Source organism: Heterocephalus glaber, unplaced genomic scaffold (assembly GCF_053883595.1).
Source record: "Heterocephalus glaber isolate CG9 unplaced genomic scaffold, H.glaber_assembly_v1.0 deba00000281, whole genome shotgun sequence".
NCBI classification, from domain to species: domain Eukaryota; kingdom Metazoa; phylum Chordata; class Mammalia; order Rodentia; family Bathyergidae; genus Heterocephalus; species Heterocephalus glaber.
Genome location: NW_028258139.1, coordinates 20,027,682 through 20,046,614, shown reverse-complemented (window position 1 = coordinate 20,046,614; position 18,933 = coordinate 20,027,682). Strand labels below are relative to the sequence as shown.

Here is an 18,933-nt window from a genome sequence, read left to right as displayed (position 1 = left end):
AAGGGCTCGGTTCCACAAGAGGGCTCTGCTTCCCTGCTATACTGGGCCAGTCCTGGGAGCTGTGCCACCTACACTTCCGCCTGGCTGTTTACACTGATTGGGGTTCCACTGTCTCCCATCCTGAGGTCTGCAGTAGGCTGTGATGACTCACAAAACTCAGGAAAACACCTTGATGACTATTACTAAGTTTGGTCAAGGAGAGAGTTTTTGTCAGCATACATAGATCACATAAGATCTCAACATTCTATTTTTAAATGTTTATTATTGTTATTGACCAGAACATGTTTGTAGTACATAATGAGTACATTCATCTTGGGGAGTTGGTACATATACATAATACATCTTAATTCTTTTCTCATCCTCTTCCCTTCCCCTCCCTCCATCTCTCAGTCCTCTTCCCTTTGGCATAATGTTTCAGAACTTTATTAGAACCAAATCCTTAGATATTCTAGTGTTAAACACAAAGAACCTGAATCCTAGCAAGTGTGTTTTATAGAATTTCATAATTATTAGTAGATCCAGGACTCTTCAAATCTTCTTGTCTTTAAACTATAACAATTCCCTGTTGCTCATTGAAAATTACTGTTTTTAACAAATTTGGTAAGAAATTGGAGGCCACAATATGGTGGAGTGAAAATTCTCCTGTAGTATTATGAAGCCTATTGGCTTCTTTAGTGGTGAATGAATCTCTAAATCTGAAGCCTTTGCTTTAAACACATCCCCCTGTTACCATAAGATGCTATGAAAATCTTATTCTTTCTGGTACAACATAAAGATGGCGAGAGAGGCCACTGTGGTGAGGGCGGCAGACCGTCCTCAGAGTCCGACCAGCCTGGGATGTAAAGCCTCCTTTTGCCAGTTGTCACCGCACCTCTGTGATCCTCCTGCCTTGTCTGTTTTGAGGACTGAATTATGTCATGAGCGTGAGGTGCCTGGTCCAGGAAAAACACCTATTAAATTCTTAAATATTCCTAGCTCAATAAGCAAAGTGGGGAATACAATTTTCCCTTTGTACAACCTATGCCAGCTTTGACTCCTCCCTGTGCTGCTATTACAAGACACCTGGTCCACAGAACGGTAATAGGCCCACCTAGTACTCAACTGTGTGCTCTTATGCCACCATCATGAATGGAGTGAATGAAACAGCATGCCAGTATTTGTAGGCTCTGGAACTTGCACATAGTAAACTCTTGATAGTAGGTATTCATTGAATGAACAAATAGATTTAACCTAAGAGAAATTTGTGTTCTGGTGGTAGAGGTGCACATTCTTTCCACATTTAGGAATACTAGTTGAATGGCACATAAAGTGCTTTACGACTATCTGCTGCTCCACTGAAAGGGACAATTGCACAAGAAAAATGAGATTTAATGAGGTTGAGCTTTGAAAGATGAAGATGAAATCATCATTGTAACATTACAAGTGGAGCGAAGAGCATGAAGAAAAACATTAGCATGTAGTTGGTAATGTTACATGTGAGGAGGTAAGATTTGGTTGCGGAGGTGTCTGATGGAAGGTAAGGGCTTTTAATGCCATCTTAGAGTCAGTTCTTGATTGTATAAGCTTTAGAAAGCCAGGCAAGATTGATAAATAGGGATGTCAGTGCTTTGTAATGCTGACTGAGACTGCTTTCTGCCTTTTCTTTGTCATTTGATCAGCCTTTCTCTAAGATTCCCGAAGGCCCCAAAGAACTTTATTTTTATTTTTGTTTAATCCATTATTCCCTTCCATTAGCAGTTGAGATTTGACTTGATAATCCATGCTATATGCATTTTTTCCATTTATGAAGATTCATTGATAAAATAGGGAATGTGTCATTATTGGAAAAACTAATAGCAACTTAATAGTCCATATTTTTACATTTTATTTCATGCCACAACCAAGCTAACCAGAACTTCTAGCTTCTGCAGTTCTGGGTCATACACTTCATGGTTATCTTTTTGCCTCCACAGAAATAGAAAAGTTTCAAAAAGGAGAAGGCAAGGATGAAGAAAAGTACATTGATGTGGTGATTAATAAGAACATGAAGCTGGGACAGAAAGTGTTAATTCCTGTAAAACAGTTTCCTAAGGTAAGACAGTGAGGTCTCACTGCAGATGTGTTACCCTGAATCGCAAGGATGCAGATGTCTATTTGTATTCTGTTTGGTATTTCCTAGAGTTGTTTTCTCTTAGCACCCACTTCCTACAAACACATTTGAAGTTAATTAAAAATTTACTTAGTGACTTTAGTGATTCTGTCTTTTCTGTATGACTAGTGTGAATTACAGAGCCCCAAGAAAACACACTTGAGTCCTGTGAGTGAAGTGGGCAACCTGTCTTTTCACTTCAGTTTCTTCATTTCTGTCACGGAGTTGGATGGTTAAAAATTAAATGAGATCATCCATACTTGGTGCTTAGAACAATGCTTGGCACCCATATGTTCAAAATTGTCGTCTGTTCTAATTTTATTTAAATCTTTTCCTGTTTAGCCTTTTTTTGTCAAGTATCCATGTACATGATTCAAAAATACTGCTGTATATATATCAGCAGCTCATTTCTTTCTATTGCTGAATAATAATCCCTTACCTGAATGTAGCGTAGTTGATCCATTTGCTCGTGAAGTTTTCTCTTTTGGGTTATTGTAAATTAAATTGCTGTGAAATATTTTACACAAGTTATTTTGTGACTGTGTATTTCCATTTCTCTTGGGTAAAATACTTACATTGAAATAGATGTGTGTTTCGTTTTATGAGAAACTCCTCTGCTTTTTTTCTAAAGTGGTTGTACCTTTTAACATGTCCACAGATAAGGCATCCCAGATTGTAGTTGTCTTACGTCTTCATCAGTATCTGGTGCTGCCAGGTTTTCTTTTATATTTACTAGTCATTTTGATGCCTTCTTGTGATACTAATTGACATTTCCCTGATAATTTATAGTTTTGTGCAATTTTTCATATACCTGTCTTCAGTTTTGATGCTCAAGTCCTTAAACTGTTTCTAAGCCTTATCCAAGACCCAAGTCTTTTGGTAGATAGATGTTTTGCGGACATTTATTTGGCTTAGGTTATGGCTTGCCTATTGTTTTCTTCACAGAGTTTTGGGATAAATGGAAGTTTTACATTTTGATGGGGCATTGTTATCAGGACTTTTATTTAGGGTTAAAGTCCAAAACGTGTCTCCAATGCATTTTTTGTGTATGATGTGACTTACGAAATTTCTGTGGTTTGACTGTGTCCACCAAAAATGCATGCGTGGAAATTTAATCCCCAGATTTATATGTTCATGGTTTTTGGAGGCAGGCCTTTGAGAGATACATAAGATTCCTTGAGGTCCTTAGGGCAGGGCCCTCATAATGGCATTAGTGGCTTTATAAAAAGGGGAAGAAAGGCCTGAGCCTCGTGCTGGCCGTGACTCCATGTGGTACCCTCCTCATGTTATGATGCCGTCAGAAGTCCCTCCCCAAACTCCAGCCAAGGGCTGCTGCCGTGCCCTTGGACTTCCCAGCCTCTAGAACTGTTAGCCAAAGAAACCTCTAATCTTCATGTATTACCCAGTCTGAAGTATCTTGTTCCGTTGACAGATAATGGACTAAAACAAAGGTCAAGCCCATTTTTCTCCATATGAGTGTCCACTCTTTCCAGGACTACTTGGTAAAAGGTATTTTTTTACTCCACAGATTGTTTTGGAACCTTTGATGGAAATCAGTGACCATAGGACTGTATTTCTGAGTTCCTTATTCTATTCCACTGATCTGTTTATGGGTCCTTATGCCAGTACCATACTGTCTTTTGTACTAGAGATTTTATAAATAGTGGGACAGATTAGGTATTATCAATCCAGTTTTGTGCCTGATCAGGATTGCTTATTCATGGAGGAGGATATCACATGGATCCTTTACAGTTCCATGTAAATTTAAGGATTAATTTGTTAATCTCCACAAGCTGACAAATTGAATTGAGTATGTTGAGCAATCTTGGGAGATTTGACATCCTACCAGTATTGAACACTATTGAGTCTCCCATTTCTTGAATATGGTTTATCTCTTTATTTTCTGTCAGCAGCATTGTATATTTTCAGGGCAGGTTCTTCTGTTCCTTTGGTTAAATTTATTCCCAAATAATTTACGCTTTCAACAGTATTTTATGTAACTTTTGTTAGTACTGTGTGTTTGCAGTACAGAAGGGTCGCATTCACCATGGGGGCTTGGCACAGTGCCTGGCACATCTTAATTCCTTCTTCTTTGTCCTCCTCCCCTCCTCTCCCTCAACCTTTCTTCCCCTCCCCATTTATAAAAGCTCTATTTCCATTTTTTCCTTCCAATCCCTTTTTCCTTACTTTCCTTTCCCCTCTCCCATCTGTTGTTCCCCTTTCCATTGGAAAACTTTCTTCCTGTTTCCTGGTATCTGCCCTCCATTTTGCCCCTGTTTACACTTTGGGTTTCTCACTGGAGAGAAACAATGTGATATTTAAACTTGTGTGTCTGATTTATTTCACTTAACATTATCATTTAAGTTGCATCCATTTACCTAAGAATGCCTCAAGTTTATCCTTTTCTGTGTAGGTGTCCTATTCTATTGTATATGCTATAAATACTGTATGTTCTCTGTGCATCTCTCGTTTTCAACAATATTGTAAAATTAATATTTTTAAGTATTTTCTTAGTCTGCTTCTAATATAAATTTTATAATATCCCCTGTATCTTGGTAAATTATTAGTTTTAGTTGTTTTATAAATTCTTTGTGATTTTTGTGCATATAATCATTATATCATCTGCTTAAAGAGCTTCACTTCTTACTTTCCAATTTTTATACCTTTTGTCTATTTCAGTGGCTAGTATCTCTATATAAGGCTGCATACAAATGGTGAGTGTAGGAACCTTCCTTCATTCCCAAGCAGGGAGGAAAGCTTGCAGTATTTTTACAGTTGAAAACTGTAGCTGTAAGCTTTTTGTAGATAACATGTGTTAGGTAAAATATTCCTTCTGTTTCAGCTTTGTTGAATTTTGATCCTGGATGGATGGTAACTTTTGTTGATTTTTTTTGTTTTGTATCCAATGAAATGAACATAGGGTGTTTCTTCCCTTTATTTTTTGTATAGTAAATTTTAACTTCACTTTTTGTAAATTAAAACTTTGTAGTCCTCAGTTAAACACTCTTTACTAAGGACATTGTATATTTCTGGATTCAGTTGCATCTATGATCCTAAGTGATACTGGCATATCATTTTTAATATATTTTTTAAGATTTTGCCGTTAATATGTTAGTTTCATAAAATGAGCCACAAAATGTTTCATTTTTCTCATACAATGTATGACAGATTGATATTTCTTTCTAAATATTTGTTAAAATTGACCAATGAAGCCATCTAGGCCTGGATTTGGATGATCAGTTCATTACCTTTGATTGATAAGGTACTTATCAGATTTTCTATTTCAATTTTGTAACAATTTTTGATGTGTTGTTTTAAGGGATTGGTCCACTGAAATGTGTTTCAGTTATTGTTTCTTTATATGTCTTCTCATCTTGTCTTTTTAAAAAATCTTTCAAAATTTTTACCTTTTATTGGTATACTTGAGATACACATAATAATAACATTCATCATGGGGAATTTGTACCTGTACATGATGTATCTTGCTTTTTTTTTTTTCCCCCATTTGACTTCATTTTCATGCATGTTGGACCTTTTGATATTCTCACTGATCTTCCTTTGGCTCTTGTTTACTTTTGTTGGTTTTTCTTTTCTCTGCTTTTTGGAATGGATAATTTCTACTGTTGTGTTTTGCACTTGTTTGATTTTTTGCTATGTTGTCTTCATTTTGCTATTAACCCTGTCAGGTAACGTTTTTATGTCAGGGGTTATAATTATCTGTTACAGAGTTTATGGTTAACATATGTGTCTGTGTTAACATTTTTTTCTTTTATTTTGAGTTTTTATCTTTTCATTTGAGTGTTTCATTTATGTCACTGAGTACAGTTAAAAACATGTGATAGTATTTTATTTTTCTTAAGAATCTTATTTTAGTTCTTTACATGTTGAGTAATTTGGGGGTGTATACTGGAGATTGTGAATAAATGTGGAAATTCTAGATTCTATGATATTTCTCTGAAGGATGTTGATATATTTGTTTCCCCAGTTAATCAACTTAGTTGGATCCAGACTGCTAACTTTATTTATTGAGTTGGCCTTCAGTTTTTTCCTCATTTTGACTTTTGCACTTAATTTTTGGTATATGTGATTCAGGAGTCAGCCAGAGATTTTAGTAGATTTTATAAACAAAATTTGCAGTCCACAGTTCTGACTCTCTTTTCTAGGATTTCTCCCTCATATTTCAGTACTCTGATTGTCTCAAACCCTGCTACTCGGGCTAAAAGTTCTAAAACTAGTTCAGCCCTGGCTCCTTACTTTAACATCTTCTTTCTGTTTCACAGACTGTGCCTTATTTGGTGACTCCAGGGTTTCAGTTAGTTGGCTGGTATATTTTAGAATTGAAGAGTTTATGGTTAACACCTGTAGGTAGTCAGCCTATTATAGTACCTGTATGGCGTGTACTTCTTTATAAACAGAAAATAGTCAGGAACTTTTCATATACAAACAAAGCATAGCTCATGGAAACCTTTACTCATTGATTCTTTGTGCTCAATAGATAGGTCTTACATGCTCAGTATACAATATAAAGATGACCAGAGAGTTCTTGTCTATCAGCAGTTTATAGTCTAGTAGATGATGATTAACCCAAAGTTGATACCTTGTTGTGCACAAACTAGTACAGGAAATAGAAAATATGAATAACATGTATGAAGTAAATGCAAAATATGAAGTAACATATATGAAAGAAAATCTCACATATTTGATGAGGTAAGGAAAGACAAATTATAATTCCTGCATCTAATAGCTCGGAGCCCATTTTAAGTGCCTGATAATGTCTGAGGTTGGTTGCTTAGGGGTCCACTGCTTTAAGAACCATCAAAAGGGAATATGGACATGCAGTGAACACGGGCATGCAAGGTTCAGGCAAGGTTGTGTGAACATGGATGCAGCACTGCAGCCAGTTCTTGGAGAGAGAACTTCACACTGTGTCAGTGAGCTGGCTGAGTCGGGACGCAGAGCCCTGCACTGGGGGTCGAGGTGAGGTGCCACGTGGTGCAGCTCTGTTTGGGGCTGGTGCTGACAGGGCACTGTCAGCTTCTGAGGTCAGAGACAGCTCGGTTCCTGAACCTCCTTATCATTTTCATTAACTGAAAAGTTTCAGTTCTTTTGATGAACTGTTTTCTATACTTTTTTGTTTGTTTTTTTTTTGTGGTTTTGAGACAGGATCTCACTGTGCAGCTCAGGCTGGCCCTGAACACGAGGTGATCTCCTGCCTCAGCCTCCCAAGTACTGACTGGGATGATAGGCGTGCGCCACCATACCTGGCTTTGTTTCTTTTTCTTTTTTTTTTTTTTTTTAAAGCAAGTGTCATTGGACAGGTTCCTTGTTTATGTGGGGGTTTTTTGTTTGTTTTTTTTTCTTTTCTGTACCGGGGATCGAACTCGGGTCCTTGAGCTTGCGAGGCAGGCAGCAGAACCCCTGAGCTAAATCCCCAGCACCCTGGCTTTCTATATTCTTTCATGGCATGCCATTGACCATATAATATCAACTGTTTACTATTCAAACCTGGAAGTTCATTTACTTCCCTGAGTTACATATCTGACCATGTAATATGTGATTTTGGTTTGAGTTTGAAATGTCCCCCCAAAGCTCATGTATTGGAGGCTTGATCCCTAGTGCAATCAAGTTGGAGCTTGGGGCTGGAGAGGTCAGTAGATTGATCCATTGGTGGATTCCTAATAGAACGGAATTGATAAGTAATGGAAACTCAGCAAGGTGGGTCCTAGTTGAAGGGAGCAAGACATGAGTGTGACCTTGGGACTAGAGCTTGTCCCTTGCCCCCTTCCCCTCTCTCTGTTTCTGTCTCCCTCCCTCCCTCGCTCGCTCCCCCCCATCCCCTGCCTCCTGGCTGCCAGGAGATGAACAGCTTTTCTCCACCTGCATCTTTCCACCATGTTTCCCTCTACAGGCCTGAAAACAAGGGCACCAGCTAACCATGACTGAAAGCTCTGAAACTGTGAGCAAAAACAAACCTTTCCTCATTCCTCGGTGCCTCCATCCATTCAGATGGCTCACATTTATTGAGAGTTTTGTCTGTTATGGGAAAACCAAAGTGATGGAGACTCTGGTCTCTAGGAACTCAGTTTTATCCCGAATGCAAATTCATTAATGTTTGTTATGTAGGGTGCTGTGCAGAGACAGAAAGGAGAATCATCTCCATACCCTCAGAGAAGGCTGCTCTGAAGAGGTCAGTGGGTCAGGGGTCAGGAGGAAGACAGGATGAGGCTGAAGGGTGACACTATGTGTAAGCCAGAGGCATTTGAGAAATTAATTACCAGCTCTTTCATTGCCTAAGCAGGTTAATTTTAATCAGATATGCGGGGTTTAGTAGAAACCCTAACAGGGTAGGGTTAGCTAGTGGGGCTGTAAAGTTAGATGGGAAGTGACATTTGAGCTGTCCTGAAGCATGTGGAGGAATTCTCCAGGGAAATTGTTTCAGGAGAGGGAATGCCACATGCAGCGTCACGTTGGGTGGAAGAATGCATACGCAGCATTTAGAAACTGAGTTGGAATTTGGAATTATGTCAGTTACATCTCTGTATAATCTTCTTTTGTGACATGTCTATACAGCAGTCTCCTCTTGTGCATGGGGTGTGTTCCAAGATGCTTTGCAGGTGCCAGAGTGCCCAGCCTTACCAAGGCTGTTCATTGCTGTGTATGCCTGTGATAAAGTTTAATTTATAGATTAGACACAGAGGTTAGCAACCAACAGAACAGTTATAACAACATACAATAACAAATGTTATTTAAATCTTATAAAGTAAGTATTTCTGGAATTTTACTCCATTTGGTCCAGAATAGACTATGGGTAACTGAACCCTCAGAAGGAGAATCCAAAGATTAGTGGAGACTACTGTCTTACATTGTTAAGTGAAAAAAGAAAAAAAGGAAGGTATAAAAAATAGGTCTCAGTTTGGGAATTTTAACAGCAGTTACTTTCTGGAGGATTATTTTTCATATTATTTTTACATGTTTGTCTACTTTGGTGTTTGAACAATAGCACTATAACTTTTATGATTAGGATTAAAAAGACCTGTTTAAATTTGGGGGAAGAATCTGAAGATATAAATTTAGAAAATACTTTTGCCATTATGGTTATTTAGAAATTTAGTGTATTTTTTTTTTTTTTGATGCTGGGGATCGAACTTGGGACCTTGCACTTTTGAGGTAGGCGGCAACACTACTGAGCTAAATCCTTGGCCAGTGTATAATACTGACTTAAATCTGTAGGTTTAATTTAGGTTTAGTAAATTTTTTAATTTGTTAATTTTTCTCTTAAACTCTTTAAGCGTTTTACTATATACACACTGTTTGGTGAAACTTTCTTTAGCAACATGAGTTCTTATGTTAAAATTGTTTCTGCTGTGTGAATACTGAGAGCTTGATGTTAACTGTCTTCACAGAAGCGTTTAGGGTAGCAATCTTTGAGGACTGTGAAAAGTATGTACTCATCAAAAATGTTTGCTCCTCAAATTTCAGGGATCCTTCCTTTTTAAAGTTGTTTTGCATTTTTCTTCTCGTAGCATGTTGCAGGCCATTTAAAATCCATGAGTTTACCACTTGGTAGAAGCCTTTTGCATGGAAATTATCATAGGTTTAAAGATTTCCTAGAATAGCATTAGCCAGACATACAGTTATGTTAAAATTGATCTTTTCTGTAGTTCCCAATTGATTTTCAGAGATATTTATTTTCCAGAGGAATTAGGTGGAAATTATTTTAGGCATTCAATAGTAGTTTAACTGTAGAAATACTGAAAATATACTTATATCTTAACTTGTAATTAACAAATAATTCTATATATTTGTGGAATACAGTGTAATTTTTCGGTGTTGAGGATTGAACCCAGGATCTTGTGCGTGCCAAGCACATGCTCTACCACTAAGTTGTACCCCAGCCCCACACTATGATGTTTTTGGACATGTGCATAAATTTTAGAATGATCAAATCAGACTAATCAGCATAACTCACTTCACAAACTGTTTTTTTTGTGGTAAGAACATTAAAAAATCCTTCTAACTATTTTCAAACAGACATCAACTGTAGTCTCCACATGGTGCAATACATCACAAGAATTTGTTCCATCTGTCTGCCCGAATCTCATTTTCCCTTTACTCACCTACACCTCCCCACCCCAAACTGCAGTCACCCAAACTGATGACTGATGTTTAGTCTGTTAGTGCAGCTACAGCAAAATACTGAAAACTGGGTCATTATAAAGAGCAAGAATAGATTTCCTACAGTTCTAGAAACTGAGAAGCCCAGACATTGGGTGTCTGCTGAGGCTTTCATGCTGCTACCTCTCACATGGCAGGAGCTGAAGGCCACTTACGCATTGCCCCACCTCTGAACGCCACCACAGCGGGGATGAAGTTGCATCCTGGATTCTGCAGGGGACACATTTAAACCGTCCCACCTGGCTAGTTGGTGTTTTTGAATTTAGTTGATGTCAAGGAAGCCTGAAATTTAAAATAATTACTGAAAGACACATTTATGTATTGTCAGTCACTGGGAGGGTTCTTTCTAGTATTCATTAAATCTGGGGACCCTGCAAAAAAGTAGAAAGGTCATTATAGGTGTCAGTAGTTAGAGGAGACTTCTTGGCTTATCAGCTATTGTTTTACAATCCAGTCCCTTTCTTCTTTAATCCTCTCCTCATTTGGACAACACACACATAGGAGTAGGAATTGGAGGGAGCAAAGTTATGGGCAGTGAAAGAAGTCACTTGTCAAAAGTGGCTCTTATTCTCTCCTCAGAGGTCTCTGAGTTCTTGGGGTCTGGTGCTAATCATATCATAAGTATTTGAAAATCATTTAAGTTGGTAACTGCAAATATGATACCATATGCAGACATTTGCATGTTTTGGGCTTTCCCCTATTTTCGTTAAAAATAGCAGCTGCTATTGAACTTCAGTTTGTTAAGTGGAATCCTAAGACAACCCTACTGTGAGAGCTTCCTGAAAGAATGTATTCATCTTGTTTTGGAGGTTTATTATAATTATTCCAATAATTTTTCTCTGAGCCAAATGAGTATAACATTAGTTATATTAACAACCCCCCCCCCGTGAGCCTCATAAAGCATCTGACCATATTGAAAAGACTTGAAGTGGTACAGTAGATGTCCTCTGATCACAAAGCAGTAAATTTAGGAATTACTAAAGGCTGTGTTCAATATCATTGTATATAAACTTTGTAATCATGCCTTTGTCTGAAGATCTTTAAGTGTATTGCTGAGCCCCAAAATGTAAACAGGTGCTTTAAGTGCTTTAGTAACATATTGCTGGCTTACATACTTTCAATATTGCTGTAGTTTTATTTTGGCCCTGGGCCAAATGATCACCAACTGTATCAACTGAAATGTGTCTGTCGACACTGTTAGTGGAGATAAGAAATATGAACAGAATATAATCCCTGTTGCTGTTGTTTGAATGTGTGCCCTCCAGATATATGCATTGGAAACTGAATCCTCAGATTCATGTGTCTATAGTGTTTGGAGTTGGGGCTTTTTTTTGAGGAGTTAATGAAGATTGGATGAGATGGGGGTGGGTTATGATAGTGGAAATAGCTTTATGAACCCAGAGAGACCATGCACTTGCTGTCTCTCCTATAATGCCCTCTGCCATGGTAGGATGCAGCTGGGAAATTGAGAAGATGCCAGTGCCACGCTCCTGAACTTCCCAGCCTCCAGAATTGTTATTATATTCTTGATAAATTACTTGGTTTGGGGTATATTGTGATAGGAATAAAAATAGACCAAGATACCTCTTTTTTAGGACTCATAATCTGTTGGAAGAAAGTGACAAGAATTCATACTGTGGACTAAACTCTGAACTTTTCTTGAAACAAGTAACTGATGTGTAATTACATGAAGCCAGAATACACAATAAAGGATGATAGAGAAGCTTGATTACGGAGTGGAAGGAAGTCAGGTTTGGGAGCTAGTGAGACCTGGTTCTCTGTCCAGCTCTTCTGCTTACTGACAGTGACTGTATCACCTTTCTCTTTGCCGAATACCGTCCCAAACACCAACTGGACAGCCGGACACTTCCATTTGGATGCCCACAGATGTCCTAGAGTTTACCTTACTGTAACTGAACATCATAACTCCTCTTTTTGGCTATTATGGAACTTCTTCTGTATTTCTTATTTCAATAAATGACAAGCAGCACACAAGCGCATCACATTGGCCTGTTCACGCTTCCCTTTTAACCTCCTTCCCCTCCATCCTTCAAATACCATTCGTTTGCTTCCTGTATCAACTACCATCTGTCTTTCTCTCTGTGATTTACACTTTCATAATTTAGTATAGGAAAGGACCATCCCTGACCCAGTCTATTGAAATAGCCTCTTATCTGTATAAATTTTCTGGTCTTTGGTTTTAAATCTTCCAGTTCATTCTCCACATTTGTACCCAGACTGTTATCATCTGGGATTTTCTGGATTAATAATTTCAAGCACATTTATCTCTGGGCTACAGAAGTTTATTTAGTTTAGGTCCGTTTTGTCATCCATTCTCACTCTCCCCTGGTGTATCCATCTTTGAGAAAATAGAACTTTTTTAAAAAAGATATGTAGAGTGGGTTATTTCTGATTGTGCATTTCTTAGTCATGTCTGTGCACATCTAAGTGTATATGTGTCTATTTACCCATGTAATCTTGAAAGTTACATGTACACTTCAGTGGTTATGAAAATTGGTAATGTCTAAATAAGTTGGGTTGCTTACCATTTATAAATAGATTCTAGATTAGAATTAGACTCAGTGAGCAACACTGTAACCTCAACCACCAATAAATAATACCTAGTGACTGATGGTTGGAAAATTAATGAATTTAAGAAATAATATATATTTATAACTTCAATATATTACCGTAATCTCTGTAGGAAAGAAAATCAATAAAAACTTTGTTGAATAGTGCTTCTTGATTTGAGAAAATAGGTTTAAATTTCACAAGTATTTACTGAGAAATTATTACAAAGGAAAAATGGTGACTCAGATATGAGTCTTATTCTACAGGAATTTATAATCTAACACAGAAAGGCATCAGTTTTGTGAAGATTAAATTAATATAAGAGAGAGGAGGGCATAACTGATAGGAGCAATGGAGAGGAACTATATTTCTGCATCCTGTGTGAGTCCTTTGTCTCTGTAGGTAAAACCTCATCAACCAGTGATGGAACGAGTATAGATTTTTTAGACAGATAAACATACTTGTTTGTACACACACACACACACACACACGCACACGCACATGGTGAAGGGCCAGTGGGGTGAGACAATTCTTGTCTTGCTTTAGGACATGGGGACACTTGTGGTAGCAGTCCAAAGGGGATGCTTACTCTCGGCATTGCCAGAGGATGCGCTGATGCCCCGGCTCCCTGCTGGTTTGCTTCCTTTCTCATAGTTTTGCAGTTCTGTAATCAATTTGTGATGCCTACTTCATACTACTATATCCAAACATTGTTAAAATTCCTCCTACCCTCTCTTGTGTTTTTAACATCCTACTTTAGACCCACCTTGTGTTTGCATTGTTGATCTAATGCAGTTTCTAGTATTTTAGTTGTTCTCAGATGTCTTTTTAAATAAATAGTTAGGTTTTATTACAACAATTAGGACTTACATACTAGAAATCGGCTTTCTTCATCTGTGCGATGTGATACACTCTAGCTTTGTTCTAATTAACATTGTGCATGTGATTGATACATTTTGGGCATTGTCTTTGGCTGCTCACTCACTTTCACATGCATGAAACATCCTTACATATTATAAACTAGGTGCTTTGGTAGGCAGGCAGGTAGACACCCAGGTCTTAGAAGAAACTGACATCTTTGAGGCTATTAGAATTTAATTTTTTGATAAGTGACTGCCCTATCAGTTCCATGTGTGAAAGGTTGATTGTTCTGTGTGCTGTGCCCCCTGACTGCATCTCCATGCATTCGTGCTTTGTGCAGAGCTCTTTGCTTGAGTCCATTCACACCTCACAACTCCTGTGAGTTGGTAATGTGCAACAGGACTGTCGCAATGCAAACTGCAGGCCAGAGTTTTTTGGAGGTCTGACAGATAGCTTCTGCTTCATTCATCTCAGAATCAAATGCACCATACAAAAGCCCGTGAAGCTGCCAGTTTACGAGAAAGTCCAGGACACAAGGCAGAAGCAGAATCAGTTCAACCAGTGAGAACCATGGTCCCAGTTGGCAGCCACTCCTGACTTAGGAGCTGGGAGAATAAACCTCGTTCTGGCAGCTGCAGTAGAACAAAAGCAAGCTTTATTATACACTCCCCTCCCTATTTCAGTATGCTGTGTCTCCTCAGAAACTTATGTTGAATTTTTTTATTTGGGGACAAGGTTTCACTCTGTTGCCCAGAATGGTCACAAGCTCATGTTGGAATTTGGTGCCTCTGAGGTGGTGTTGGAGGAGGGGCCTTGAAGCAGTGCTTAGGTTGTCAGGAGGGATGAATGTTTCCTCCAGGGAAGGAGCAAGGTCTTGCTCTTGTGAACTGGATTAGTTACCCAGAGAGTCAGTTGTTAGAAAGAAAGCAGGGCGCTGCTTGTGTTTTGTGTCTTCCGCATGCTCTTGCTTGTGCTGTTCTACATCTCAGCTCTGTTGCCCTGCAGGAGGTGGCCCTCTTCTGATGCACCCACCTGATCTTGGGCTCTGAGCCTGCAGAACCTTGAACTAAATGAACTTCTTTACTTTGGGAATCGCCAAGCCTCTTGTGCTGTGCTACAGCAACAGAAAATGGACTGAGGCACCCCTCCTTCATTGCCCAGGTTTCTGGAGTGTGAGCAAATAAATTAAAATGGCTATTGCTCAAGACTGTTAAGTTTTTGGATTGTTAGTTATGCGGCAGTAGGTAGATAATGCTACAGTGGAATTCTTCCATTCCTAATTCTCTCATTGCCAAGCCAAATGAGGCTTTGTGCAAATTATGTGGCTTTGATCTGATCCTTGAAAATAGAGATTTGCTGTTTCTCTAGAATATAGCATGTATAAGGTCCTAAAAAAGGTTTCAATATCTTTAATCAAGCTTAATATGACCATATTGCATATTTATATGTGCAGTGGGTCAAAAAGTTTAACTCCAGTGCAAATGCTATATGAGGACTTTGGTTACCCTTTGAATCACTTTAGTGTAGAACGTGCTACTTTTAGTTGTTTAAATACTACAGGGCATCTCAGTCTGTTTCTGCTGCTAAATACCTGAGACCGAGTCATTTATAAAGAACAGAAATTTACTTTTTCATAGTCACGCAGGCTGGAAAGCCCAAGATCTAGGTGGCAGCAGGTTTGGTGCCTGCTGCAGCCCCTCCTTGTGACTGGGATGATGCACTGAGTGCTGTGCCATGCTTTTTTCTCTAGATGGGCAAACACTGTCGCCACAAGGCAGAAGAGTAGAAGAGAATGAAATCACCTTCCAACTTTGATCTAGGCCCCTGTCCATTCTCCTGGCTTCATCACCCCCCAGAGCCCCTCCTCTTAGTAATATGACATTGGCAACTAAGCTTCACTGTTGTAAGAGTTTTGAGGGCACATTCAAGCCATAGCTGAGGTGATGAAGTGACTGAATAAGGAATAAATATTTGAGCCAGGCATGGTGGGCACGCCTGTAATCCCAGCGCTCTGGGAGGGTGAGGCAGGAGGATTATAAATTCAAGCCCAGCCTGGGCAATTTAGCAACTTAATGAGACCCTGTCTCATAAGTAAAAACAGACTACCACGAGCTTAGTATGAAGGTCCTGAGTTCATTCCCTTGTCTTGGAGAATAAAAGAAAAAGAAAGAAATATTTGCTCTTTAGTCCTAGTTCTCAGAACTGGGCTTCTGAAACCCTTAGGCTCTCCAAGGCAATGATCATCTGGCAAGTGGCCTCACCTCCTGGGTAACTTCTGGTGGGGAGGGAGCTGTTTACCAGGGGAACCAACAAAATGATTAGAAGGTTGAGACTACGGGTCTTAGTGTGGTCTGGGAGAGGAAAGCGGCTGAGGGTTGAAACAACCACCATTGGCCAGTGATTTAACCCATTGTACTGAACTACTGCAGCCACTGTAAAACCCCAAAAGGACGGGGTTCGTGGCGCTTCTGCGTGGCTGGCAATTTGAGGTGCCAGTGAGAGGCACGCAGCTTGTGCTCCTCCCCACACACTTGGCTCTGGGTACCTTTTCCATCTAGTGTTCGGCCGTGTCTTTTAATAAACAAGTAAAAATAATACAGTTTATCATGACATTCTTTAAGCCAAACCACAGTTAGTGGAAGCCGAGGAGGGAATCCTGGGCACTCCGACTGACTTACAACCAGTTGGTCAGAAGCACAGGCTGTGAATTGGAGCTTTCAATTGGCATCTGAAGTGGGGACCCCTTGTGCGACCGAGCCCTCAATCTGCGTGACTCCATCTCCAGGTAGATGTGTCAAAATTCCCTGGAATCATAGGGCATCAGTTGGTGAATTGTTTCTTGGGGGCAGGAAATCTCCACATTGTGGACACAGAACTGTATTGTGTTGTGTGAAAGAAAAAAAGTTTATTTTTCTTCAGATGGTATCATTATTTGTGTCATATTCTACTAACTTATTACATTTTTATGTGCATACCTCAAATTGTTAAATTTCTTTGGAGCTGGTTTTTAGATCCTGTTTTTTGTTTTGTTTTGTTTTGTTTTTAAACTAACCTGGTAATATGTAAATGTTAGTTACCTGTAGGCTGGGTTGTTAGGGTAGCAGGTTAGGGTAGAAAGGGAGAAGGGACCATAAGGGACCAAAGGGAATTAGCAAATATGAGATTTGTCCTATAGGATTTGATTTTGGCTATGACACAGTGAATGCATTAATAAAAAATAGCATTGAAAACGTATGTGTCATAGTCAGGAAAAACAAATATGACAATATTGATGTTTTTGTCTGAGTGGGAGAATTCTACCATTGCAAGGACCTTTATGTTTTTGTTTCTTGTTTTGTTTTGTGGTACTGGGCCTTGCACAGGGTAGACAAGCATTCTGTCACCACTAAGATACACCCTGTGATTGGAATTTTATGGTTTGTGTATTTTAAAGTTCTTTTTTTCCCCTTGTACAAGGAATGGTCTTATGTTTTATGATGCCGCTGGAATACCTGTGGCTTTCTCAGAGCAACAATAGACAGAACATTGGATTCATTGACCCAAAGTTCATTAATTTTTGTTGTTTCATTATGCTTTATTGAGTGTTACTATGTACCAGCTATGTATTAGGAACAAAGCAAAGGATTGAAGAGTGGGGAGTTGAGTAAAATACATTTTCTAGTCTTGAGAATCTATCATTAAAGGAAGTGCCTTGAAATACAGTTTGATCCTTAAGAAAAGTGCAGTGGAGAAGAGAGCAGGTGTGGGTTGTGAGTGTCAGGAGCGATGCCTGGTGATGTTGGCTGGCAGGGAGCCATGAAAGAAGGGTCTAGGATGCACGTGAATGCACATAACTTACTTTGTTCCTTTTATTCAGTCCATTTTTATCATTGTTAAAAGAAAGAATTCAAATTAATATGGATAATTTAAACAGTGTCCAGAATGCAAAGAGCAAATGAAACTACCCTGTGGTGGCTGTGTATTAAATTTGCCCTTGAGGGTATGACTGCGTGGCTCAACCGGATATATTGTTGTCTGTCTCTTACTGTCTGGCCTGAGCCCTCCTCTCTACCCCTGCTGGCTGATTCATGTCTCAGAAACTCCTTAATGCTTGGGCTGCTTGCCCTTTCCTTCACCTTGCATCCTGGTGCCTAGGTCCCTACATAGACAGCTCCTACCAAACTGTCACAGAGGTCAGCCTGGCTTGAAGTTGCTCGCCCATGAAGCAAAGGCCTTGCACTCGAAAGTTGCTTTCCATCCCTGTCAGCAAATATTATCATCTGCATGTGTGTGTTACTTGTTTATCACCTGTCCCCACCACTGGAATGCAAAACTCAGCAGGGCTGGGTCCTTGTGTTTTTTTTAATCATTCAGGACCTAGAACATGGTCCCCATGTTATCAGCAATGACACTGAGGTCCAGATGCTGACCTAAGTACAAGTTTTGTTGAATTTTTTAATGTTAAAAAATAATGAAACAATATATTGTCCATCCTTCTGCAGATGAAAGCTTTTGTTGAGGAGGAATACAGGGTGGATGGGTCTCTGCAGAGTGTAGGGTGGCTGCCTTCCTCCTGCCCAGACTCCCCAGGGGAAGGGTTCTCAGCATTCTCCCTGCCCTGCCCTGCCCTGTGAGCACCCTGGTGTCAGTGCGGATCACTGCAGAAAAACCCTTTGATTTAACCCTGGTGCCTCTGGAGCCTCCTGCCCCTCCTGTTGTTGTAAGACCAGCCCCTTAGGCAAATGCTTGAGTTCTGTTGCCTTCCTGCACAAGTGCCTGGGGTTATTTAGGGCTAGTGTTTACCTGGGGGCTTAGCATTAATTTGCATTCTGTCCTGCTTTATTTCTGTCTCAGGGTTGGGAGGAACTTGCTTTCCAGATCCTTAATCTGAGCCAGTGGGCTGTTCTTGGAGCATAGTGATTTTGAGAATCAGAGAAATCCAAGATAGCTGAGCCAGAAGCAGGGGTGCAGAGGCTGGAAGTGTGGGATGAGCTGGGGAGGCCCTTTCTAGGCCAGAGCTGGACACTGGGATTTGGGCTCTAAGGGTAGTGGGGTAGTTGGGTTCCATGCAGAGAGGTGGTAAGGTCAGTGATTATCTCAAAAAAGACCTGTCTGCTGCTAGCAGGAGGTAGAAGCGGCAGAGAAAGGGCTCTACTGGAGTCTGCGTGTGAGGAGGTGATGCCCTGGAGGCTGTGCACAGTCTGCAGCCTGTAAGGTTG

The 18,933-nt window shown here is 39.7% G+C and overlaps 1 protein-coding gene across 5 annotated transcripts in view; it reads left to right on the top strand.

Annotated features, from left to right (window-relative positions):
* Window positions 1-18,933, top strand: part of Khdrbs3 (KH RNA binding domain containing, signal transduction associated 3) — a 170,537-nt gene that overhangs the window by 55,132 nt on the left and 96,472 nt on the right. For all 5 annotated transcript variants that reach the window (XM_087187350.1, XM_004837910.3, XM_087187364.1 and 2 more), the window contains exon 2: window positions 1,953-2,071. In XM_087187350.1, coding sequence (XP_087043476.1) covers window positions 1,953-2,071 — 119 coding nt within the window. The remainder of the gene's footprint in view (window positions 1-1,952; window positions 2,072-18,933) is intronic.